Source organism: Notolepis coatsorum, assembly GCF_963971535.1.
Source record: "Notolepis coatsorum genome assembly, chromosome: 2".
In the NCBI taxonomy this organism is placed as follows: domain Eukaryota; kingdom Metazoa; phylum Chordata; class Actinopteri; order Aulopiformes; family Paralepididae; genus Notolepis; species Notolepis coatsorum.
Window position 1 is genome coordinate 110,186,707 of NC_140166.1, and position 27,859 is coordinate 110,214,565.

At 47.2% G+C, this 27,859-nt stretch overlaps 1 protein-coding gene across 1 annotated transcript in view; it reads right to left on the minus strand.

Annotated features, from left to right (window-relative positions):
• Positions 1-27,859, minus strand: part of adamtsl3 (ADAMTS-like 3) — a gene marked incomplete at its 5' end in the record, with an annotated part of 671,346 nt that overhangs the window by 16,604 nt on the left and 626,883 nt on the right. Inside the window, 2 exons of the mRNA XM_084308274.1 lie at positions 8,929-9,216; positions 19,299-19,424. Coding sequence (XP_084164400.1) covers positions 8,929-9,216; positions 19,299-19,424 — 414 coding nt within the window. The remainder of the gene's footprint in view (positions 1-8,928; positions 9,217-19,298; positions 19,425-27,859) is intronic.

Below are 27,859 nucleotides of genomic sequence, written 5' to 3' on the forward strand. Positions count from 1 at the left end.
AACAAAACTTGCTTCATCAACAAACATAACTCCACGTTCACAGTTAGCAAGGGCTGTTCACCCTCTTCATCAAAACAAATCCCAAGCCAGGGGGCGGGAACAAATGGTCAAATGTCCTTCCAACAGGAAGTGACAGGGTTTATGGGAAATGTGGTCTTATCATGAGAATTAATGGTCTAATTTGTTTGTCAATAATATATTTATTTGAAAATGACAGTAGCAGGTCTGGGATCATCCCTATGTTCCCCGGGTCCTATGTTCCCCGGGTTCTATGTTCCCCGCTTTGATTGATTAATAGATTGAACATTTTATAAATTTTTATTATTTTATTAATTATTAATGTCCGCCTTGTTTCGAACGGTTAAGCTTAGGCCCTCGTTCGAACTGGTTAAGGTTAGAGTTTGGAATCAGGGCTGGTGGTCTAACATTTTCAATCTATCAATCAATCAAAGCGGGGAACATAGAACCCGGGGAACATAGGACCCGGGGAACATAGACATGCTCCCGCAGGTCTCAGTCATGCTAGCAAGGACTGTTACTTTTTCTCCCAGGCTGAAATCTTTCCACCTAGTGGAAAGTCAGCTGAGCTGAGCTGACTACACTTGTGATTTAGCTGAGTAAAAGTAAGTCAGTACCCATTGACTTGAGCAGCCTGTGCTAATTAGTCCAATCAGTCAGAGGCAAGGCCTGTGTTAAATACTGCTGCCTGTAGCTCACTTTGCACTAAAGCTGAGATGACTACACTTGTGATTTAGCTGAGTAAAGTAAGTCAGTACCCATTGTGTATTATTTTTGGTGGTTGTTCTCTCTGAATCAATCAGCTCAGTTCACCCCATAGGGATTGACTTGAGCAGCCTGTGCTAATTAGTCCAATCAGTCAGAGGCAAGGCCTGTGTTAAATACTGCTGCCTGTAGCTCACTTTGCACTAACGCTAAGCTGACTACACTTGTGATTTAGCTGAGTAAAGTAAGTCAGTACCCATTGTGTATTATTTTTGGTGGTTGTTCTCTCTGAATCAATCAGCTCAGTTCACCCCATAGGGATTGACTTGAGCAGCCTGTGCTAATTATTCCAATCAGTCAGAGGCAAGGCCTGTGTTAAATACTGCTGCCTGTAGCTCACTTTGCACTAAAGCTGAGCTGACTACACTTGTGATTTAGTTGAGTAAAGTAAGTCAGTACCCATTGTGTATTATTTTTGGTGGTTGTTCTCTCTGAATCAATCAGCTCAGTTCACCCCATAGGGATTGACTTGAGCAGCCTGTGCTAATTAGTCCAATCAGTCAGAGGCAAGGCCAGTGTTAAATACTGCTGCCTGTAGCTCACTTTGCACTAACGCTAAGCTGACTACACTTGTGATTTAGCTGAGTAAAGTAAGTCAGTACCCATTGTGTATTATTTTTGGTGGTTGTTCTCTCTGAATCAACCAGCTCAGTTCACCCCATAGGGATTGACTTGAGCAGCCTGTGCTAATTAGTCCAATCAGTCAGAGGCAAGGCCTGTGTTAAATACTGCTGCCTGTAGCTCACTTTGCACTAAAGCTGAGCTGACTACACTTGTGATTTAGTTGAGTAAAGTAAGTCAGTACCCATTGTGTATTATTTTTGGTGGTTGTTCTCTCTGAATCAATCAGTTTCAATTCATCAGGGATTTAAGTGTAGTTTATCCAAGCGCCAGCGAAGCGCAGGCGACCGACTAAGACAGACAAAGACTTGGAGTTTTCCTGCTGGAGTTTTCCGAGGAGGCAACCGAGTGCATTCGAGTATCTACTGCCTCTTACTTGCCCTCCTCCAGCAGGCCACTCTTTTGTATCTGCATTTTCTGGTCTTGCCTTGTTAGCTTGTCAACTATACTATCCTAGTCCGCTAGCTTCCAGGCTTACCCGGCTAGCTCGACCTACTGGTTTTAGCTCTTTAGCTAAACCTTCAATTGGCTTCATACACATAGCCTTTAGCAGTTGATCCATAGCACCTTTTTTTCTTTTTTTGGTCTACCACCACCACCTGGGTAAGCATGGCTCTGTATTCTGTCTGTCCCTCTCGGTTAGAGAGTCGTGTCCTTGAACTTGAGTCAGGAAAACAGTCAGCTTTAGACGTCTCGGACACTTCAGGCTTTTCTAAGGAGCCTCAAGCGAGGTCTTCTAGTCTGGAGAGTCCCAGACATAGTGCTCAGGACATGGTCTTTGCGCCCAATACGGAGTGGCAGTGTAACCGCTCGGTGTCGGCCTCAACACTTGCTCCGCAACATGATCTTACACATGTTGCGGGTTCCGGTCCCAGCACGCAGCGGCCTCCACTGAAACCCAGTCTTCCTGTCCTTGTGATTGGCGACTCCATCACCCGGCATATTAAGCTAGACAAGCCAGCCGAGATCAAATGTTTTGGGGAAGCCAGAGCTACCGACATTGAAGCCAACCTGAGATTTCTGGCGAATAGCATAGTCAAGGGAAAAGATAACCCACATCTCGCACCCACTGAAGATAAATTTGAGCATATTGTTATACACGTCGGAAATAATTACTGTAGGATGAAAGTCTCTGAGGTCACAAAGATCAACATAGTTAGGCTTTCTAACCTCGCCAGAAGGATGAGTCGGCATCGAGTAATCTTCTCTGGCCCCCTGCCTGTAAACCGGCATGATGATGAGTTCATGAGTAGGACAGCTTCTCTACACCGATGGCTGGAAAAATACTGTAAAGAACAGGGCTTAGTGTTTGTGGATAACTGGTCCTCTTTCTGGGTGCGCCCTGGCTTGCTGAGAAAGGACGGCGTGCATCCTAACATGCAAGGCGCCTCTCTCTTATCTAGCAATATAGACAAGATTATAGCTTCGGGCTGACAGCCACCCCACAAGCATGCCAGGGTGCAGGCTCTTAGTGAGCCTGCTAGTGATGCTAAACCGATGGAGCCTGCCAATCCCTATACCTTTCCTAACCATGCTGGGTCCCTCCTCCACCAGGCTCCCCCTCCTCTCTTTCTATCTCTATCCTTAAACCGGTATATCCAATCAAAACTAGAATATCTCATTACGCTCCGCTTTACCCAGCTCATCCTTGTGCGATAAACCATGCCAACTTAATTGCGATTAAACCTACCCGCATGGCTGAAAATCGCGCTGTTAAATATACAGAGTGCGTGAAGGTTGGCCTTATCAACATTCGCTCTCTGCCAACCAAAGCTCTTTTGGTAAATGAACTGATAACAGACCATAGTCTCGACTTATTGGGCCTCACTGAGACATGGCTTAAAGGATAACTCCACTATTTTGGGAAATTAGCTTATTTAACATCTTCCCTGGAGTTAGACAAGAAGATGCATACCTTTTTTGTCTCTGTGCGTGCATTTTAGCTTTGGGAATAGATGCTCCGTTAGCATAGCTTAGCTTCATCACTGGAAGTGAGGCAGGACAGTAGCCTTACAGTGCCTTACAGTGTATTGCAAGGTCTGACATTGACCAAACTTGATATGCATGACCTTGGTGGGCTCTAGGTCAACTCCTGAAAAGGGGGTCAATGTCAGACTTTGCAATCAAAAGTTAGGGGGCTAATAACCCTTGCCATAATTTCAGTGCGCCCCTAACTTTTGATTGCAAGGTCTGACATTGACCCCCTTTTCAGGAGTTGACCTAGAGCCCACCAAGGTCATGCATATCAAGTTTGGTCAATGTCAGACCTTGCAATACACTGTAAGGCACTGTAAGGCTACTGTCCTGCCTCACTTCCAGTGATGAAGCTAAGCTATGCTAACGGAGCATCTATTCCCAAAGCTAAAATGCACGCACAGAGACAAAAAAGGTATGCATCTTCTTGTCTAACTCCAGGGAAGATGTTAAATAAGCTAATTTCCCAAAATAGTGGAGTTATCCTTTAAACCTAATGACTTTCTGCCCTTAAACGAGGCTTTACCCCCTAATTTTAGTAGCTCCCATATCGCACGCATCTCCAAGAAAGGAGGCAGAGTTGCTCTAATTTACGACTCTAAGCACAACTTTACATCCGACGCAAACTGTACGTTTTCCTCGTTTGAGGTGCTCCTGTTGCATCCCTCTCCGCCCAACAGAAAGTGTGGCGGTCTGATTCCTACCTCCACTGCATCCTTTGTAATGGCTGTCCTATACCGCCCCCCCAGGCCCTTACACCCTCTTCCTAGATGAGTTTTCCACTTTCATCTCTGAGCTTGTTACGTGCTCAGATAACATTTTAATTGTTGGTGATTTTAACATTCATTCCAACAAAACTCTAGATCCCCTAAATAAGGCTTTTACCGACATCATTGACTCTGTCAGTCTCATTCAAATCGTTGACCAACCCACTCACAGTGGTGGGAACACCCTTGACCTAGTCCTAGCCCGCGGTCTCACTGTGTCAAATTTGACCGTTTCCCCCTATGTTCCTGCTCTCTCAGACCACTACTTTGGTCAAATTTCAAATTGATCTGACGGTTTCTCGCCCAGACAGTGTAGCTACATGAGCCGTCGTATTAACGCCTCAACTGTCCCAACTCTAGTTAACTGCCTACCAGACACCTACTCTCCCTTCCTCTCTTACTCTGGCCCCCTTGATCTCTTTACAGACAAACTTAACGCCGCCCTTCGTAGCACGCTCGACATTGTCGCTCCCCTTAAGCCTAAAATTAAACGTGCTCCGCAAAAACAAACTCCCTGGTTTACGGAGGAAACACGCTCCTTTAAAAAGGCTTGTCGCAAACTTGAACATAAATGGCGTTCGACCAAACTCGAAGTATTCCGCCTTGCCTGGAATGATAGTTTACGTAACTACAAAAAGGCACTCTCACTTGCCAAAACCTCATATTTTTCCAGGCTCATTAATGAAAACAAAAACAACTCAAAGTTTCTGTTTGACACAGTTGCAAAACTTACTCAGAAACAACCAAGTGCCCTAAACCATGCGTTCTCGGCTAACGAATTAATTAAATTCTTTACCAAGAAAATTGACCTCATAAGAGATGAAATTGTTGCCTTACTCAACCATCAGAGTCCTTCCCAACCTCTGATGGGCCTTCCCCCTCACTTTGAATCCAGCCATACGCTATGCTGCCTTGAAAACGCTATGCTGCCCTCTCTAAATTGGTTGGCGCGGCTAAACCCTCAACCTGTCTGTTTGACCCTCTTCCAGCAACTCTCATCAAAAAACTCTTCCCAACTCTAGGCCCTGCCCTACTCAATATCTTCAACACCTCCTTGTTTACTGGTGTGGTGCCCCTGGCCTTTAAATCAGCTGTCATTAAACCACTACTTAAAAAACCGAACCTCGACCCTCTAATCTTGAAAAATTACAGACCCATCTCCAATCTTCCATTCCTATCCAAAGTGTTAGAACGGATCGTCGCAACGCAACTTACTGACCATTTATCAAACAATAATCTTAATGAATCTTTTCAATCTGGCTTTAGAGCCTTACACTCCACCGAAACGGCGGTTACCAAAGTCACAAATGACTTACTGCTCTCTCTTGACTCAAACCTAACTTCTGTGCTCTTATTGCTTGATCTCAGTGCAGCCTTTGACACTATCGATCACTCGATTCTTCTAGGTCGGCTTGAGAATCATGTTGGCATTCGGGGTCACGCACTTGCTTGGTTTAAATCTTATTTAACTGATAGAACACACTGCATGGTCTATAATGATTTAACATCTGAGACCCTCCCAGTGCAATGTGGTGTCCCACAAGGCTCTGTCCTGGGCCCTTTGCTATTTTCGATTTACATGCTACCCCTCGGCAATATTATACGCACATTTGGCATAAACTTTCATTTTTACGCTGATGACACCCAATTATATATACCTATTAAGCCAAATGATTCCTCCCAATTACAAAACATTGAGGCCTGCTTGCTTGCCATCAAAAAGTGGATGTCGCAAAACTTTCTACTCCTTAATGCAGATAAAACTGAGATGTTAATTGTTGGCCACCCAAACCACAGAGGCCTGTTTCAGGACATCTCCCTCAACTTTGATACTTGTCATGTATCCCAGAGCTCCACCATAAAAAACCTCAGAGTAATTTTTTATTCCTCCCTCTCATGTAATGCACATATAAAAAATTTCACCAAAATTGCCTTCTTCCATCTTCGTAATATCGCAAAAATTCGCTCCATTTGAGCTGAAACCCTGATTCATGCTTTTGTCTCATCACGTCTGGACTACTGTAATGCGTTTTTTTCAGGCCTACCTAATTCAAGCATTAAAAATCTTCAACTCATGCAAAATGCGGCTGCACGGATACTAACTAGAACTAGAAAATGTGATCACATCACACCAGTTTTGTCCGCCCTACACTGGCTTCCTATTCAAGCCCGATCTGATTTTAAAGTGCTACTCCTCACCTACAAAATTTTAAATGGGCTTGCACCGCTCTATCTATCCGATCTCATCTCCCGATAGTCGCCCGCTCGTGCTCTGCGCTCACAAAATGCGGGGCTTCTATCGATTCCTAGGGTTAAAAAGAAATCCGCCGGTCACAGACCCTTTGTCTACCACGCTCCCTACCTGTGGAACAAATGACCTGCCGTCGTCAGGGGCGCCTGCTATGTCGAAGCTTTTAAATCCCTGCTTAAGACCCATCTTTTCTCTCTCTCCTTCAACCTACCCTGATCTCACCTGGTCGGGGACTGACCTTTAGATTAATCTGTCTAGTTTAGTTAGGATGTCTATTTTCTCCCATGTCTGCTTTTCTGCAGACATGGGAGAACCTTTTGGCCTGTCTCTGTCTCGGCCGGTCCCGTGGAATGGCTTTGTGCGGCCTTCTGTCTGGCCTGCAGTGCTGAACCTTCTGAGTGGCTCCTCCTGCCCCCACGGGGCGTGCGGCCCTGGGCTGTTGTCTCGTATTTCACCCTGTGTCCATACGCTTGCAGTGGTTCTATCTATTGCTCTATTTCACAATTTTCTTGTATACTGTGGTTCTGCTGTCGCCATGTGTGCATGTGCTCGTTGCATGTATCTGTTGCTCCATCTCCGCCCACTACAAACATGGGAACTCTCTAAGTCCTGTGCTTGCCAGAAGGAAAGGCAGCAGCAGCACCGGTCAAGCTACATGAAAAGTGTGTATGTGTACCTGATTTAGCGTAAGGGTAGTATTTATGAGAAGTAAGTTTAACAGACATCTCCAACTCTGTTACACACTTACACACTTACACACACACACACACACACACACACACACACACACACACACACACACACACACACACACACACACACACACACACACACTTGAAATGTTTATTTATGTCCACATGAACATAAGTACAAGGAGGCCTCATACAAAGGACATAAACACTACCAGTGCAGTCAGAAATTATGAAAGAACAGCCAGGTACAAGGTGCATGGACGGCAGAATCATGGGGAAAGGAAACAACGCCTCCTCCAAATTGAGCGGCCGGCTTCCTATAATTGCTGATACTGAGCAGTACCTGGCTAACTGCTTGGCCTTCCTTTTGGGCCCCTCACAACCAACTTGTGCACATGCCCTAGGCTGCCAAAGATAAAAACTAGGAGTTTACATCTGTAGCCTAGCTGTGAGATGGTCTGCTGTAGCTGTTGGTATTTCAGCATTTTGGTTAGAAAGGCTTCTTCTAAGCTGTAGTCAAAAGTACAGCCAACCTCAAGAATGGACACCTCCCTAAGGTGTTAATTTACAACAAATACATCAGGGGTGTTAGCTGTAATATTAGAGAACACAGTCACACACACACACGCACACGCACACGCACACACACACACACAAAAGAGAACACAGTCACACACACACACACACACACAGCACACACACACTCTCTGCCAACGACGAAAGGGCCTACCTGGAAGAGGTAGAGAACCTGTCACAGTGGTGTCAGGAGAACTGCCTCTCCCTGAACGTCAGCAAAACAAAAGAGATGATTGTGGACTTCAGGAGGTCGGGGGTCAAGGACTACAGCCCCCTCAGCATCGACGGGGCACCGGTTGAGAGAGTGAACAGTTTCAAGTACCTCGGAGCCCACATATCCGAGGATTTGACATGGACCACACACATTGACAGTGTTGTGAAGAAGGCACGACAACGCCTCTACTTCCTCAGGCGCCTAAGGAAGTTCCAAGTCAGTCAGAAGATCCTTAGGAACTTCTACTCATGTACAATAGAGAGCATCCTGACTGGCAACATCACCTCCTGGTTTGGGAATAGCACTGCACAAGACCGTAGCAGACTACAAAGAGTGACACGTTCAGCCGAACGCACAATTGGAGGGGGGCTTCCCACCCTCCAGAACATTTACAACAAGCGGTGCAAGGGGAAGGCTAAGAGAATTATTAAGGACTCGAGCCACCCGAACAACTGCCTCTTTGAACTGCTGCGGTCAGGCAAGCGATACCGGAGTCTTAAGGCGAGCACAGAAAGACTCAGAAGAAGCTTCTATCCCCAGGCCATCAGGCTGCTAAACGAACAATAAACACTATGCAACAACCATCAAATGCACACAGCACACACACCCACACGCACACACTCACTTAAACAAACAACACACTGCAGCACCCACTCTCCACACTTTAGATCACACAAACACACTTTATATTTATTGATAAAGGATTTGCACTACAACTCGTACACCTACTGTAAATTGTACCTAAATTGCACCTCATCCTATTTCTGCCTTGCACTATATAGTATTGTATATTAGTACACTACACAGTATTGTATATTATATGGTAACTCAGTTACGTCTACTCTGCATCGAACATTGTACATATGTCTATACTGAACACTGTGACCTCATTTTTTTTACTTCTAATTTACATGCTATACTATGTTATTTTATTTCATACTTATCTTGTCTTGCACAGTCTCTGGAGCGTAACAGTAAGAAGCATTTTGTATAAAAGTATTCTGTACTTCTGTATGACAACTATTAAAGAAACTGAAACTGAACACTGACCTTCAGTATGGACATATATCCAAGCAGACAGCGCCTGTCTGTTGTGGTTGAGGACAGTCTGGCAGTGATAGCGACCTGTAAATGTCCCCTGCAGGGTGTTGACCTCCAGAACGCGACCACCCACCAGCATCCTGTACTTCAGACTCTGACCCTGGGCTGTGGACTGGGCCTGGGCCTGGTCTTGACCCTGGGTCTGTACTTGGACCTGCGGTATTGAGATGTCCCTCAGGGTCTGGTTCTGGTAGTCCCAGTGTACTGTCTTCCTGTGGTCAGGCACAACAGGACATCCTGTGGGCAGATGAAGGCAGACAACAAGGGTTATGATGCTGTTACAGACACTGTCCTTATGTACAGGGCCGCCCAAGGGGGTGTGCGAGCAGTGCGATCGCACAGGGCCTTGCGGGAAGGGGGCCCCCCCTTTTTTTTATTATTTTTTTTTATTATTATTATTTTTTATTTTTTTTTTGCGAGGCCCCCCTTCCCGCAAGGCCCTTTTTCATCACAGACCTAAAATCTAGTTTTGCTTATATGCTTATATATTTCACATTAGACACGTTTGTAGAATGTGTCTGACTTGTTCCTGGCTCTGCGGCTCTGCAGCAGACATACTCACTATTGGAGCTCTGGGGCTCTGCAGCAGACATACTATTGGTTTCAACAAAGGGAGGGGTTACATGTGTACAGTCGGCCCGCGTGCGTCAGCTGCGTTTGACTATTTTGCCCGTGCAGCATTGGAGGTTATGCTTATGCCAGCCAAGACGAAGAGGACGGTCGTTCAGCAGATGATGAAAGTTGTTGCATGTTAGACAGTTCAGTCAGGCTAGCCATGTCGGCTTAGCTAAAGGCAGGGACAGCTAGTTAGCTTTAGCTACGTTATAATATCGAGTGCTAACGTGTGGTTCAGTCGGGATAGCCATGTCGGCTAGTAGCTAGCTTAGCTAAAGGCTAACTAGCGTTAGCTAACCTAGAGAGAGCGCGTGCAGCATTGTTATGCCAAGATGAAGAGGGCGGTCGTTCGGCAGATGAACTTTGTCAACTCCACGCGGTTGTCTCCATCCTCTTGGACGTTTGGTGAGTTTTTAATGCACTCTATTCTATTCCCGCCGTGGATATATCTCTCTCTCTCTCTCTCTCGGGCCGGCTAGCTATCGTGGCTAAGGCTAACGTTATGTTGGCTAACGTTATGTTGAGCCAAGCGGGCCGGCTAGCTAACGTAGCTAACGTTATATTGAGCCAAACGGGCCGGCTAGCTGTTGTAGCTAATGTTATATTGAGACAAAGCAGGCTGGCTAGCTAACGTAGCTAACGTTATATTGAGCCAAACGGGCCGGCTAGCTGTTGTAGCTAATGTTATATTGAGCCAAGCGGGCCGGCTAGCTAACGTAGCTAACGTTATATTGAGCCAAACGGGCCGGCTAGCTGTTGTAGCTAATGTTATATTGAGCCAAGCGGGCCGGCTAGCTAACATAGCTAACGTTATATTGAGCCAAACGGGCCGGCTAGCTGTTGTAGCTAATGTTATATTGAGCCAAAGCGGGCCGGCTAGCTAACGTAGCTAACGTTATATTGAGCCAAACGGGCCGGCTAGCTGTTGTAGCTAACGGTGTATACCTGGTGTCAGTACCTGGCTACTCTATTTGCAGTTAGCCTATTTAGCTGATGTCGGCCGTTGGCTCCTTGCTACTTTGTTTTCTCTGGTATAGACCCTCTTCTCTTTGGATTTAAGTGTTGATCTTTGTCCTTTTGGATCTATGTATATTCATGTTGCCTTTGTAAAGTTATCTTTTCCTTCTGTTTTGTTCTTCCATTAAAAGTTGAATATCCTTTAGGGGCTCATCTTAGCTGTCTTGCTTATCTCTCTCATACATGCTCTCTCTCTAACACACACACACACACACACACACAGACATGGCCGCCTAGTTATAGTTGAAAGTGGGGGTGCAAGTTTTTTTTTTATTCTTTTTTTTTTTTAACCTTTTTTTTTGTTTTTGTTTTTGTTTTTTTGCAAGGGGTGGTTTGGAGGGGGTCCGGCACGAACCCCTCCACGGCAGATTTTTTTTACATTTAATGAACACCTGTATGTGCAATTTCCTGCAATATAGAGCCTTCAATCTTGACCAAAATAAAGCTGCTCTTTTCACTATAAAACTCAGTTTATATTGCAGTATGATAGCTATAATAACTTCACTGCGAGGGCTCTTTTAGCTAACGCTAGCTAGGCACGTATGATAGCCAATTACTATTATAATAATAATAATAATAACTTTCCCATCCTCCCAAAGCCCCTCCAGCCCCGTTCACATCCGCAGCACCAACAACAACAACAACAACAACAACTAATTGACGCTATCAATAGCCCCAGTGAGCGCGGCGGCTGAATGAATGAAAACTTTATTTAACAGATTGCAGAATGGGTACAATACAGTACGGCTCAATACACACAATTGTTAAGGGGATGCAGACCAGAGAAAGACGTTTGTCTTGTTTACATCAGGGTCCCCTTTCGTGACTGTGCTGCACCGAGTGAATCCACAGTCACTTGCTCCTCAATGGGAAACCAACCTAGATTTACCATGAAGGACTGGTTCTGGCCGAACCGTTCGTTATACAAGTATCACAGAGACATTACAAAGGTGCTCACAGTTGCACGAGGGGTTCGCACAGAGATACGGGATGGTTTGAAAGCTCGGCGTTGCTAATAAATATTTTTAATATTATTTTATAAACTGCTCAAAGTTGCATTATTTCCGCCGTTGGGTGATCACAGCGCCTGCGCACCATCCTGTATCTCTGGATTCACTCGGTGCACTGGGTGCAGCGCCGAGGCTCACCATACGAGAAATATTCAGTTTCAATCTGTTTGCGCATTTAGTATACAGTCACAGTGTTCGACTTACGTGATGATTTGCTCCATTTTGATGTAAACGCCGAAGAATAATCCTCACGAGTCACAATGTTATCCAATATCCAGCCTGAATTTTTCAAGGGTTTCGAAAAAGCCGCCTCCCCCAACATGTCGTATACGTCATGCCGACGAACCGTGGCCCGTGGGCACTGGATCAAACCATTAAAGTGGGGGTCACACAATCTTTGGAAACTTAAAAACTTGCTATTAAGTGTCATTGCGTATTATTAATTTGATTGAAATTACGTAGTTATGGTTCGATAAGATTTATAAATTGGGGGGGGATATTTATATCATATGATATGATCAAAAAGTGAGGGAGCAAAGAGACAAGCTTGCTCCCCCAAGTTCAATAGTCCTAGAGCACGTGCATCTTCTGCTCCGTTAAGTGGGCGCCTATGCACACAGACATGCTCTCTCTCTCTAACACACAAACACACATGCTCTCTCTCCCTCTCTCTCGTTCTAACACACACAGACATGCTCTATATCTCTCTCTAACACACAAAATGACATGCTCTCTCTCTATATATTTCTCTCTCTTTCTAACACACACATATACATGCTCTCTCTAACACACACACACAAACAGACATGCTCTCTCTCTATCTCTCTCTTTCTAACACACACAGACATGCTCTATCTATCTCTCTCTCTTCAATTCAAATGGGCTTTATTTCACATTCTTGTATTTCTCCCAGTAGGTATGGGAGTTTTGAGTTATTGTCCATGTTTTCAAAGTCTCTTTGGGTGTTTGCAATTTGTGAGAAGTATATGTCTTGGTATAGTGGGCAGGTTGTTAAGAAGTGGAGCTCGGTTTCCACCTCATCTTGTGTGCAGTGGGTCTGTCTTCGCTTGGGAGCCAGGTCTGCCTATGGCGGCCTTTCTCGATGGCTAGGCTGTGCTCGCTGAGTCTGTACCTAGTCAAGGATCTTCTTAGTATTGGGTCAGTCACAGTGCTCAGGTATTCTGCCACTGTGTACTCTCTGTTTAGGGCCAAATATCATTTCAATTTGCTCTGGTTTTGGGTTGTTTCTTTCCAATGTGTCTCTCTCTCTCTCTCTCTCTCTCTCTCTCTCTCTCTCTCTCTCTCTCTCTCTCTCTGGCCTTGCTCTGGTGGAGGGTCAGGGGCATTGCCGGGTCTGTGCAGCGATAACACTGTATATTGACTGTAGAACGGGAGCTCTCTCTCGCTCTCTCTCTTGCTATATGTTGACTGTATCATGCCCAGCCTCTGGCAGCGCTATTATTTAAGAATATGTTGACTGTATGATTTTTATTTTTTATTTTTTTACCTTTAAAATCTCGCACAGGGCCTCGCATTTCTCCCAGGCGGCCCTGCTTATGTATATATATATATGTATGTTATCTGTTCTCTGGACTTCTTGGTTACTCACAATCCCCTTATTTAACTCACTTACTACTTCCTCCCATGTCAGACCATTCATACCCATGTGTTGTATTGCCACTTTAACACTTTGAGTGCCAGCCACGGCATAATTCATTATTTCATGCCAACCGCTGAGTGCCAGGAACGAGATATGCCGTTTTTTAATCGTTATTTTTTTTATTAGCGATTTCCATTCATATTTCATCAATCTAGCCTCACGTTACCACTGGCACTCGAATTGGAAAAATACCGCCCCCTATCGCCTCTCCGGATGGTATTGCACCCATTGGATTGGAGTCAATGAAAATGCATGAGAAAAAATGCATGCCATGTAACCTGAGACTATTGCATTCATTGAGGCAACCGAAAGCAGCGTGGATTATCTGTTTCGTGTTACGAGTGGGAGGGGTAGTGAGGGAAGGAGATGAGAACCCAGTTGTGCTGACAGGAATGGAGGAGGCAGAGACGGCAGGATTCGTGTAGATAAGGACTTTACTTTAGATTCACTTAACACTACACGAAAAAAGAACATAAATGGCGCAGCCGTGCTGGCACAATAAACAACGAACTTGAGAACAAAAAAAATAACATAAACGGCGCAGCTGTGCTGGCACTAGAGAACAACGAACTTGAGAACACGTAAAACAAACAGGCAACATCAAAACACTAACACTTACTTAGTATGAAACACAGTGCAACAACGACGTGGACAGGAACAGGGGAAACTGGAGGTATGACGCCACAACGAGGAGAGGAAGACACACACTTAAATACCAGACTAATTATGATTGGCAACACCTGGCCAGGCCAGTCTAAAACACAAACATTTAACCAACTAGACACCAAGGCAATACAACAAACACAAAACCAAACAGGGGAACCACATCATACAAGGGAAGGGAAGGTCAACAACACACACCATGAAATTACATTAATCATCCTATTAATTACATTAATTACATTTATCAGTACAGGCAAAATGTCCGCCTGCACCATCTGATGGTGCCCACTAGAGGGCGCCATGAGACCACCGAAAGGAGGTAGAGAATGTCCAATGCTTCCTTTCTTATCTTGTCGTTACAGTACCACCCCCCCCCCCCCCCCGAACGGGTGGCTTCCAGACGCTCGATAACGTCCGGGAATGGGCGAGGCAGGAGGCCGAGACCCCGGACTGAGGTGAGGGCGAGGACCCGGAGAACTGGGGACGGGAGCCTGAGAAGAAAACCCAGGAGGGGCATAGCAGCCAGGGGGGCTGAAAACAGGTGCAGATGCCCGGAGGGGAGGGCAGGAGCTGGGAACAAAGGCCCGACGAGGAGGGGTGGGGATGGGTGCAGAGACCCGGAGAGGGGGGCTGGACCTGGGAACAGAGGTCCGACGAGGGAGGGTGGGGACGGGTGCAGAGGCCCGGAGAGGGGGGTCAGGGATGGGGATAGAGGGCCGGTCAGGGGACCTGGAGCACAGGGGCAAGGGTAAAGAATCCGGAGCAGGATCCCGGACAAGGGACCCTCCAGCCGCCAGACTAGGGATCGGATCAGGAGAGCCGGAACGGAGGTGTGACGGCGACGACCCCCGGAGTAGGATCCAGTGTAGCCCACGGCAAAGACCACGGCGAGGACCACGACGAGGACCATGGCGAGGACCGGGGCACCGGTCACGGCGTAGGGCTGGACAAGACGGGCGCCAGGACCAGTCGAGCAGCCAGGACCAGTTGAGGAGCCGGGACCCGGCGTAGCAGCCGGACCAGGCATAGAGGCTGGGCAGGGCATGGAGACGGGACCGGTCTCGGCGGCGAGGCGTGGCGTAGGATCCAGAGATGAGGAGCCTGGACCCAGTGTAGCAGCCGGACCAGGCGTAGAGGCTGGGCAGGGCGTGGAGACTGGACCGGTCTCTGCGACGAGGCATGGCGTAGGGACCGGAGATGAGGTGACGGAACCCGGCGTAGCAGCCGAACCAGGCGTAGAGGCTGGGCTGGGCGTGGAAGCCGGAGGGGGAGCGGTGACAGCCGGGACTACGCCGACCGGAACCAGGCTGGCAGCGACGGCCGGATCAGCTGTGGAGGCCTTGTTAGCGGTACTAGTCCCGCTCGCCCTCCGAGCCTTGCTAGGTCTTAGAGGTCTGCGAGCTGCGGGGGCTAGGGTAACCGTGGGGCCTGGGCTAGCTGTAGGGGCTAGGCTAGCTGTTGGGGTAGGACTAGCTACAGGAGCTACCCCCACTGTGGAGACCTGGTTAGCTGCAGAACCACAATAACGAGGCAGGTCAGAGGGTGGAAAGCAACAATACCTCCCCATGAGGACTCTGACCTGGTCGGCCACCACCCTCATCTCTGCCTCCTGGTCCGGACTCTGATCCGCGACGGACTGAATTGTCTACAGCAAAAAAAAACATTTAGCTGGGGTGTAGCTAGCCATATTCCCATCCATTAATTTATGTAAGATACTCATTGTCCCCTTTAATCTGTCCGCTGGGTTTTGTAATGGTGGCATCATTGTGAGGTTTTGCCCGCTGCTCACCCACTCGCTCTGTTCCTTTAAGATTTTCGGTTAATTAATTGCATTCTCCTCTCCACACGCTTCTTCCTGTAGATGCCGTTTGATTGGTGCTCCCCCAACCACACGCTTGTCAATCTCATCCCGCAGCTGTCACAGCTTGTCATTAAGCATTCCTTTTGCTTTATATACCCTGATTCCCCATTTAGTGTTGTTGGATCGTTCTGATATATTCTCTGCATTTGCCGTTCCTTCCGTCGCCTGCTTTTCCCTGTGCTTTGCCTCCCAGGACTCTCGAGGAGTATTCCGTTTGGACAACCTGTTCCCCGTTACGAAGCGCTAGCCCTGTTTGATCTGCTCGCTTCACGCACAGCGCTCTGGTGAGTTTTTGCAAGACAGTCTTTGGACTCAATCATTTTTCGTGTGTGTAAACACTGAAGAGATCCTGTTTTTCGTTCAGACTGTCTCTCACCCTTTTTGCCTGTTTTGGATATTCATTGGGATTCATATTTGTTTGGACATTGCTCACTGTGTGTCTCACACCGAAGATTCTGTCACTTGGATTTATTGTTTGGACATTGCTCACTGTGTGTTTCACACCGAAGATTCTGTCACTTGGATTATCTGTTTGGGACAAGTCACTTCACCTGTCACCTGTCAGTTCCCAACTGTTCACTGAGCTAACCCGCTCTCTCTCTCTCCCTGTTCCGCTACCACCTCGGAGTACTGCCGGGAGGATTCTGCAGAGCGGCTCTGACGTCACGGACAGATTCCTCAAACGTAACCCCCCCGGGAGAAGCTGCAGAGCAGCAACATTCCTCACATGCTTGTTTCCCAGTTTGTTTCTGTTCTCAACCAAGTTCTTTCTGTTACTCTGTAAAATAAACAAGCCCTAGATTTTGGCTAACTCTGAAACTACTCTCTCTGTGCCGTTTGCGTTTGGGGTCGGTGTCAAACCATAACAATCATTCTGTTACGAGTGGGAGGGGAAGTGAGGGAAGGAGATGAGAACCCAGTTACATTAATCATCCTATTAATTACATTAATTAAATTTATCAGTACAGGCAAAATGGCCACCTGCACCATCTGATGGTGCCCACTAGAGGGCGCCATGAGACCACCGAAAGGAGGTAGAGAATGTCCAATGCTTCCTTTCTTAGGGCATGGGGTCGTTAAAGTTTCGAGGTCTAACGTTCAATAAACACGATCGATATTTGGAATGGCGATCAGGAATTGGATAAATCTTTTTGCAGAACATCTGATGTGAGGTAAGGACTTTATTTTACCAGTCTTGGGGTAATCAGATGTTTTTTTCACAGCGTTCACAACGTGTCCCCTATGTGTGTATATGACGTTAGCGCTGACCAGGTCATGGATAATCGATTTTTCAGCCCGCTTCTCTAGCGTGCATAAGCACACATATTATACTATCGATAATCTAGCGTTTATTTGAAAACAATTCATAAATAGGCCGAAAAATTACAACGTGTTTTGTGTATTCCAGTAAATGGCTATTTTCGCGGATTTTTCTGGAATCACTAGAAATCTTCAAAACTATACTCGTATTCAAAACGGTATAAAACGGAAATGTACTGATGAAAAAACAATCCGTTTCGTACATGTTGACTGCAAGCAAGTCATTGATAAGCGACGGTTGTATTAGACACATAGCCATAATTTAAGATATAGTTTATGCGTTCGCAAATATCCCCGTCCTCTCATTGACTAAAGCGCTGGCACTCAAGCGATAAATAGCGCACCCCCTGCTGGCAACCAAAGTGTTACGCCGAATGATTCCTCCCAATTACAAAATCTTGCCTGCTTGCCATTAAAAACTGGATTTAGCTAAATGTTCTGCTCCTTAAAGGATAACTCCACTATTTTGGGAAATTAGCTTATTTAACATCTTCCCTGGAGTTAGACATACCTTTTTTGTCTCTGTGCGTGCATTTTAGCTTTGGGAATAGATGCTCCGTTAGCATAGCTTAGCTTCATCACTGGAAGTGAGGCAGGACAGTAGCCTTACAGTGTATTGCAAGGTCTGACATTGACCAAACTTGATATGCATGACCTTGGTGGGCTCTAGGTCAACTCCTGAAAAGGGGGTCAATGTCAGACCTTGCAATCAAAAGTTAGGGGCGCACTGAAATTATGGCAAGGGTTATTAGCCCCCTAACTTTTGATTGCAAAGTCTGACATTGACCCCCTTTTCAGGAGTTGACCTAGAGCCCACCAAGGTCATGCATATCAAGTTTGGTCAATGTCAGACCTTGCAATACACTGTAAGGCACTGTAAGGCTACTGTCCTGCCTCACTTCCAGTGATGAAGCTAAGCTATGCTAACGGAGCATCTATTCCCAAAGCTAAAATGCACGCACAGAGACAAAAAAGGTATGCATCTTCTTGTCTAACTCCAGGGAAGATGTTAAATAAGCTAATTTCCCAAAATAGTGGAGTTATCCTTTAACACAGATAAAACTGAGATGCTAGTAATTGGCCCCCCAAATCAGAGATGCCTGTTTGAGGACATCTCCCTCAAATTTGATACTTGTCATGTCTCTGAGCTCCACCATGAAAAACCTTGGAGTCATTTTGGATTCCTCCCCCTTTAATGCACATATTAAAATGTCACCAAAATTGACTACTTCCATCTCCATAATATCTAAAAAGAAAAATGCACCCTATTTTAACTTTGGCCGACGCTGATACATTCATGCATTTGTCTCATCACGTCTAGATTACTATAATGTTATTTTTTCAGGCCTACCTACTGTACTGTAACTCAAGTGTCAAAAATCTTCAACTTGTGCAAAATGCAGCTGCATGGATACTAACTAAAACTAGAACATTTGATCATATCACACCAATTTTGTACTCCCTACACTGGCTGAATGAATGAATGAATGAAAACATTATTTAACAGATTGCAGAATGGGTACAATACAGTATGGCTCAATACACACAATTGTTAAGGGGATACAGACCAGAGAAAGACGTTTGTCTTGTTTACATCAGGGTCCCCCATTTTCTGGCTTCCCATTCAGGCCAAATCTGACTTTAAAGTGCTGCTCCTCACTTACTGTACAATATTCTAAATGGCCTTGCACCGCGCTATCTATCCAATCTCATTATATGATACTCGTCCACTCGTGCTCTTCGTTCACAAAATGCGGGGCTCCTATCGATTCCTAGGATAAAAAAGAAATCCACTGGCCACAGAGCCTTTGCCTACCGCGGCACGCTCCCTACCTGTGGAATAAATTACCTGCCGCCGTCAGGGGCACCTGCTCTGTCGAAGTTTTTAAATCTTTGCTTAAGACCCATCTTTTCTCTGTCTCTTTCAGCCTACCCTGATCTCACCTGGTCGGGGATATACCCTTACGTTTAATGTGGTTAGTTCAGTTAGGATGTCTGTTTATTTGCTCCCATGTCTGCTTATTGCATCCTGTTGGGGGATCCCCTTTGAACAGCCCATCTGATGTTTCTCTCCTGTGGTGCTTTTTTTCTTACAATTGCTAGGTTTTTAGTGAGTCATGCACAACATGGTGGGGGGGGGGGGGGGGGGGCAGTGTGTTGTGTGTGTGTGTACCTATGCGTAGGATGTCTCCAGGTCTGATGATGACACTGGTCCCACTGCGAGAGGCCATGAGAACCCTCCTCCTGCTCAGGTCCTGAACCACTGGAGACATCCTGCCTGGTAGAGCAGGGGAGAGACCTGCAAAGAGAGAGAGAGAGAGAGAGAGATAGAGAGAGAGAGAGAGAGAGAGAGAGAGAGAGAGAGAGAAAGAGAGAGAGAGAGAGAGAGAGACATACACAGTTTAGTTAATGCACAGTCCTTACATAAAGTACTGTAGATAGTAGATATAATATATATATATATCTATCTATATATATCTATATATATCTATATCTATATCTATATCTATATATATATATAACCATACTACTATCCACACTAACCATAGTACTATCGACACAAACCATACTACTATCCACAATAACCATACTACTATCCACCATAACCATAGTACTATCCATATTAACCATAGTACTATCCACACTACTATCGGCACTAACCATAGTACTATCTACACTAACCATACTACTATTCTCTTTCTCCATCATCACTGCCTCTGGCAGAGACCACAATGTCTAAAACGAATGCAGGCTACACGTCAGCTGGTTTACTAGCAGCTACGCTGTGTGTTCTCGAAATGTAATGCAAGATACAGTTTGACGGTCAGCTGGTTAACTAGCAGCTACACTGTGTGTTCTCTAAATGTAATGTAGGCTACAGGTCAGCTGGTTAACTAGCAGCTACACCGTGTGTTCTCTAAATGTAATGCAGGCTACAGGTCAGCTGGTTAACTAGCAGCTACAGGTCAGCTGGTTAACTAGCAGCTACACTGTGTGTTCTCTAAATGTAGGGTGACCATATTTTGATTTCCAAAAAAGAGGACATGCTGGGCCCAGCCTCGAGATACTTAATGATACTTTGCACAATCAAAGCGGGCATGGCCACCTTCATTTCACTATGTCTTGGTATGTATTTAACCTCTTAACATGCACCCAGAAAAGCTGCCTTTTTTCCCTTGAGGACTGCATACTTTTTTAGCTTAGCTTATCTTTATACTTTATGCTTATAGCACATGCATAAGCCTGGTCTCTTTTTAAAGATAACATTCTGAAGTTTCTTACACAATAAAGAAAAATCACTTTAAGTGCTAATGAGTTACATAGGGCTGAACTTGAGTTGAACTTGAACTTGTGTACTCAGGTTTTTGTGTAGTAGTTGCAATATTCCAAAATAATATATATATATCTTTTGTATAAGCTGGAAAACACAGCAAATCCATAGCCTGAAGTCTTATGTAGTAGGCCTACAGGTCGAAATTTTATAAAGATCCGTTAAGAAATGAGTCTTATAGAGACATCCGGGTAAACCGTGTGCCAAGAGAAAAGCTCTCCATCTCTCCATGTCCTCATCCAAGTAAATTAATTCGAAATTTTTATCACTTGATCCTGTCTTCGCTTGTCAATTTTCACCTAGACCCCTAATTCGTGAAACAGAAACTTAAAAACAATGAAACCCGGACAGGGCGTGAAAAGAGGACATGTTCGGGAAAAAGAGGACGTTTGGTCACCCTATCTAAATCGAATGCAGCCTACATGAAAGCGTGTTAACTAGCAGCTAAACTGTGTGTTCTCTAAATGTAATGCAGGCTACAGGTCAGCTGGTTAACTAGCAGCTGACCAACGAACAAGATTGTTGTACAGGATCTCCTCTCTGGTAAATAAGAATACCTTGAAGACTCTAACAGGAGCACTCATTCTGTGAGGTTCGCCTTTCCCTTGACCTTTAATTCCCTGTCTCCTCACCTCACTAGCCCCCACCCTCGCGTTCGTTTACTCTTGTTTGCTCTTCAGCAGCCACACCCTTGGACTACCTGTCATTATGTGTTTGATTGGTCTGGTGCCGAACACACACTTCTAGTTCGAGTATCAATTACCATCACGCACCTGATGTGTATTCTAATTAGTGCCCCTGTGGGCTTTAAGTACCTCGCTCTTCCCCTCAGTCCTGGTCGGGTCGTTCCGTATCATATCTCTATCACCAAGACACCTACGGGAGGTTCTCTGTCTGTAGGCTCCTACAGGAGTTTCTGTTTCTGTCTTTATGCTGTTTTCATCTCCGGCGTGAGATGCGCTCAAGCCTTCGCCTCCTGTCGCCGTTTGCCTGGAGGGAGACACTGAACTGCGCTCTCTAATTCTCTACGGGAGGTATTCCAGTGTTCCACTTCAGACCTCCGCGCAGCAGACGCGCTCTTCACTCCAGACGCGCACCCAGACGCGCATCCAGACCTCCGAGCCAGACGCGCTCTTCACTCCAGGCGCGCATCCAGACGCGCATCCAGACCTCCGAGCCAGACGCGCTCTTCACTCCAGACGCGCATCCAGACCTCCGAGCCAGACGCGCTCTTCACTTCAGATGCGCATCCAGACGCGCATCCAGACCTCCGAGCCAGACGCGCTCTTCACTCCAGACGCGCATCCAGACGCGCATCCAGACTTCCGAGCCAGACGCGCTCTTCACTCCAGACGCGCATCCAGACCTCCGAGCCAGACGCGCTCTTCACTCCAGACGCGCATCCAGACGCGCATCCAGACCTCCGAGCCAGACGCGCTCTTCACTCCAGACGCGCATCACTCAGACCTCCGCGCCAGATGCGCTCTCCGTACCGGCGCATACTCCAAGCAGACGCGCACCACTCAGACCTCCGCGCCAGATGCGCTCTCCGTACCGGCGCGTACTCCAAGCAGACGCGCACCACTCAGACCTCCGCGCCAGATGCGCTCTCCGAGCCGGCGCTCTCTCCTCCAGACGTCTAGCCTGTGCCCTCCTATCCCTGTAAGCAGCTCCAGCCCTCGCCCTGTTCCAAGGCCTTACCCTGTTTTCTCTATCCCTCCCTGTCCAGTCCTTCTAGTCCTCCTAGTCCTCCCTGTCCCCAGCCCGCCTCCGCGGGCCTCTGTCCCTGTTTCCCCTCTCTAGTCCTCCTAGTCCTCCCTGTCCCCAGCCCGCCTCCGCGGGCCTCTGTCCCTGTTTCCCCTCTCTAGTTCCTCCTAGTCCTCCCTGTCCAGTCCTCCTAGTCCTCCCTGTTCCTGCCCTGTTCCCTTGCCCTGGCCCTGTCTGTTAGCCTTTCCCTTAGCCTTCCCCTTAGCCAGCTCGCCTCTTAAAGGCACTGTGCCTTTTTCCCTATTCTTGTTTTCCTGTGATTTGTGTTCTCCCTTAAAGGGACAGTGCCGTTTTCTGTTGTTTTCAATAAATGCCCAGTTCTTGGCTTACTCTCATACCTGTCTTGTGTTGTGCGATTGGGGTCGGTTACAAACCATAACAGTACGACCCGACCAGTCGACGACCCCAGCCAGCACAGACGGTGTATGTTGAGTTTGCCATTTTTTCCCCCCCTGTTAGCTCCCCTGTTAGCCCTGTTAGCTTCCCTGTTAGCCCTGTTAGCTCCCCTGTTAGCTTGTTAGTCTCCCCTGTTAGCTCCCCTGTTAGCCTGTTAGCTTCCCTGTTAGCTTCCCTGTTAGCTCCCCTGTTAGCTTGTTAGTCTCCCCTGTTAGCTCCCCTGTTAGCCTGTTGACTCCCCTGTTTGCTTCCCTGTTAGCCTCGTTAGCTCCCCTGCAGCTTGTTAGGCCTCTACTACCAGCATGGCCCCAGTCTGCTAGCTTTGCCCCGGCTGCTAGCACATCCTCTATGTTAATGCAGCCCTTGCTGCTGGCATAGGCCCTGTAGCTAGCCATGCCCAGGCAGCTAACCCAGTCCCTCTGCATGGCCCCAGTCTGCTAGCTTAGCCCCGGCTGTTAGCACAGCCTCTATGTTAATGCAGCCCTTGCAGCTGGCATAGGCCCTGTAGCTAGCCATGCCCAGGCAGCTAACCCGGTCCCTCTGCATGGCCTCCACTTTTTGTGTAGTTTTCCCACTGCTAGGACTGCCCTTTCAGCTAGCAAGGTCAGTTTTCCCACTGCTAGGACTGCCCTTTCAGCTAGCAAGGTCAGTTTCCCCCCACTGCTAGGACTGCCCCTTCAGCTAGCAAGGTCAGTTTTCTCCCACTGCTAGGACTGCCCTTTCAGCTAGCAAGGTCAGTTTCCCCACTGCTAGGACTGCCCCTTCAGCTAGCAAGGTCAGTTTTCTCCCACTGCTAGGACTGCCCCTTCAGCTAGCAAGGTCAGTTTTCCCACTGCTAGGACTGCCCTTTCAGCTAGCAAGGTCAGTTTTCTCCCACTGCTAGGACTGCCCTTTCAGCTAGCAAGGTCAGTTTTCCCACTGCTAGGACTGCCCTTTCAGCTAGCAAGGTCAGTTTTCCCACTGCTAGGACTGCCCTTTCAGCTAGCAAGGTCAGTTTTTTCCCACTGCTAGGACTGCCCTTTCAGCTAGCAAGGTCAGTTTTCCCACTGCTAGGACTGCCCTTTCAGCTAGCAAGGTCAGTTTTCTCCCACTGCTAGGACTGCCCCTTCAGCTAGCAAGGTCAGTTTTCTCCCACTGCTAGGACTGCCCCTTCAGCTAGCAAGGTCAGTTTTCTCCCACTGCTAGGACTGCCCCTTCAGCTAGCAAGGTCAGTTTGCTCCCACTGCTAGGACTGCCCCTTCAGCTAGCAAGGTCAGTTTTCTCTCACTGCTAGGACTGCCCCTTCAGCTAGCAAGGTCAGTTTTCCCCACTGCTAGGACTGCCCCTTCAGCTAGCAAGGTCAGTTCCCCACAGCTAGGACTGTCCTTCCAGCTAGCTTGTTCTCTCATGCTGGTCCAGCCCTGTCTGCCAGCCTAGCTCCGGCAGCTAGCGCAGCCTCTATGTTAATGTAGCAGTACAGCTAGCATAGGCCCTGTAGCTATCAGTGCCCTGGCAGCTACCCTTTCCCTCTGCTAGCCCCTTCCCTGTTCCCCTCTCCAGTGCCCCTGTTTCCAGCCCTGTCTGCTAGCCTAGCTCCGGCAGCTAGCGCAGCCTCTATGTTAATGTAGCAGTACAGCTAGCATAGGCCCTGTAGCTATCAGTGCCCTGGCAGCTGCCCCTTCCCTCTGCTAGCCCCTTCCCGGTGCTCCTCTAGTTACCCCTCAGCTTCTCTAGTTGCCCCTCAGCTACCCTACTTACCCCTCAGCTACCCTAGTTACCCTTCGGCTACCCTAGTTACCCCTCTGCTACCCTGGTTACCCCTCAGCTACCCTGTTCCTTTGCTAGCCCCACTTTTGTTGTAGCTTCCCCTGCTGGCATGGCCCGGTACCTTTTGTTTGTTGCCTTGTTTTGTCCCCTGCCACTCTGTCTGTATTTTTGGGTCGCCCGGTGGCTCCCGTGGAGGGGGGAGTACTGTGAGGTTCGCCTTTCCCTTGACCTTTAATTCCCTGTCTCCTCACCTCACTAGCCCCCACCCTCGCGTTCGTTTACTCTCGTTTGCTCTTCAGCAGCCACACCCTTGGACTACCTGTCATTATGTGTTTGATTGGTCTGGTGCCGAACACACACTTCTAGTTCGAGTATCAATTACCATCACGCACCTGATGTGTATTCTAATTAGTGCCCCTGTGGGCTTTAAGTACCTCGCTCTTCCCCTCAGTCCTGGTCGGGTCGTTCCGTATCATATCTCTATCACCAAGACACCTACGGGAGGTTCTCTGTCTGTAGGCTCCTACGGGAGTTTCTGTTTCTGTCTTTATGCTGTTTTCATCTCCGGCGTGAGATGCGCTCAAGCCTTCGCCTCCTGTCGCCGTTTGCCTGGAGGGAGACACTGAACTGCGCTCTCTAATTCTCTACGGGAGGTATTCCAGTGTTCCACTTCAGACCTCCGCGCAGCAGACGCGCTCTTCACTCCAGACGCGCACCCAGACGCGCATCCAGACCTCCGAGCCAGACGCGCTCTTCACTCCAGGCGCGCATCCAGACGCGCATCCAGACCTTCGAGCCAGACGCGCTCTTCACTCCAGACGCGCATCCAGACGCGCATCCAGACCTCCGAGCCAGACGCGCTCTTCACTTCAGACGCGCATCCAGACGTGCATCCAGACCTCCGAGCCAGACGCGCTCTTCACTTCAGACGCGCATCCAGACGTGCATCCAGACCTCCGAGCCAGACGCGCTCTTCACTCCAGACGCGCATCCAGACCTCCGAGCCAGACGCGCTCTTCACTCCAGACGCGCATCCAGACGCGCATCCAGACCTCCGAGCCAGACGCGCTCTTCACTCCAGACGCGCATCCAGACGCGCATCCAGACCTCCAAGCCAGACGCGCTCTTCACTCCAGACGCGCATCCAGACGCGCATCACTCAGACCTCCGCGCCAGATGCGCTCTCCGTACCGGCGCGTACTCCAAGCAGACGCGCACCACTCAGACCTCCGCGCCAGATGCGCTCTCCGTACCGGCGCGTACTCCAAGCAGACGCGCACCACTCAGACCTCCGCGCCAGATGCGCTCTCCGAGCCGGCGCTCTCTCCTCCAGACGTCTAGCCTGCGCCCTCCTATCCCTGTAAGCAGCTCCAGCCCTCGCCCTGTTCCAAGGCCTTACCCTGTTTTCTCTATCCCTCCCTGTCCAGTCCTTCTAGTCCTCCTAGTCCTCCCTGTCCCCAGCCCGCCTCCGCGGGCCTCTGTCCCTGTTTCCCCTCTCTAGTTCCTCCTAGTCCTCCCTGTCCAGTCCTCCTAGTCCTCCCTGTTCCTGCCCTGTTCCCTTGCCCTGGCCCTGTCCGTTAGCCTTTCCCTTAGCCTTCCCCTTAGCCAGCTCGCCTCTTAAAGGCACTGTGCCTTTTTCCCTATTCTTGTTTTCCTGTGATTTGTGTTCTCCCTTAAAGGGACAGTGCCGTTTTCTGTTGTTTTCAATAAATGCCCAGTTCTTGGCTTACTCTCATACCTGTCTTGTGTTGTGCGATTGGGGTCGGTTACAAACCATAACACATTCAAGGGTTCTACGACTATGCTTTCACCTCATGGTACCAAAGCACATCAAAGGCCCTAAAAACAAGGCTCCAAACATCACAAAACAAACTTGTCAGACTACTGCTTGGCCTTACTCCTAAAACACACCTTACCCCTGCCCATTTTGACAATCTAGGATGGCTTAGAGTAGACGACAGAGTACAGCAACTTGCAATGGGCCTGGTCTACACTACACCACAAAGATACCTGTATGTACCTGTCGAAATGCTTCCTAAAGGTCAGTGAAGTCTGTAGTATAATTTGACTGTTAAATTATACATATTCTTAAAATAAGTATTAACTCCCATTTGGAATTCAGGAGGAAGTCATTTAGAGAAAATCTTCCTGTGACCTTAAACAGCTAAATCAATATAGGGACCAGTTGTCCCAGGTCATGCGAGCCAGGATGTCGCCACAGAAACCAATTTTGTATACAGACACCTCAGCGAGCTTCAAAGCAACACACAACAGAAGGAAAAGGGATATGATTCACCCCCAAAGACTCAAACAATGGTTCGGCCAATAACGGTGATAACATTCAAATCACATGTATAAGTGATAAACAGCTGTATCAACAGTGATGTGTGAGCAGCTAGGCTGCTCTTTGAAAATCACTTAAGATATAATCATGAAATAAAGCTTCTGGTTAAAAAAGTAATTTAAAGTATTACATCTTCAAAGTATTATGTGGGATAAAGTATATATCTTTTAAGAATAACTCATTCTGTAATTAATGCAAGTTATCAGAACATGCTGTGAGTAGCTGGGAAAGAAGACCAAGGCATTTGCATACAAGCAGGCTCAAGCAGCTGTTTCTCTCAGAGGTGTGAAAAGCTCTAACTTCTGCTGGGAACCAGACCACGAGATAATGTTTAGTGATTAGGACACATTAGAAATGTATTTTTCTATATTCAATTTAAACCAGATTAAACTACAATTATTACTGAAATGATGTGTTTAACCTGGGAAACATTTTGATAGTAAACTTGGAGTGGTTTATAGCCAAATGTACAGGATTAAGGGAGGTCAAGTGATTTTACTAAAGTGCAAAACTATTGTGTAAACTAATTAAGTTTGAGTATCAAGGGTAACTGGTTGAATTAGTATCATTTAATATAATTATTTAGAAAAGCTCTGTTTTAAAGAAATCTAGGTAAATAAGTTTAATGAATAAGGTAATATAGATCTTGATACGCTGAACTGAAAATAACTCCTGTGAATGTCAGCTTTGTGGTTTACTCTGGGACAAAACAGTTAATGTGTTATGTTGAAATATGTGTCTTTGAGAGAAGTACATTAATATTCATATATCATGTGTTGTAAATGTAATAGTAACAATGTTTTAGTCTTAAAATGAGTTGGAAAGAAATACTGTCTTCAGAAGGGCAGTTAGCAATAAGCCACGCCTACATTTTCAAACTGAAAAATGTAGGAGGAAAACCTGTTATGATGTCACTAGCTGTGATGTCACCAGCTGGACCCCGGCCGGCTACAAATACAGGGCCACCAAGACACTAGATCAGAGTAGAAAGAGAAGATGATGATGAAGAATAAAAAGGAGATTACGTCGGATGGACTGCCCCATCGGTAAAGGATAAGCTATATCCACGTTGCCAATGACGGGATACGATCAGCGGACATTCTTGTTAGATTAGTTTGGAGAACGCCAATTCAAACCTTGAATTATTGTA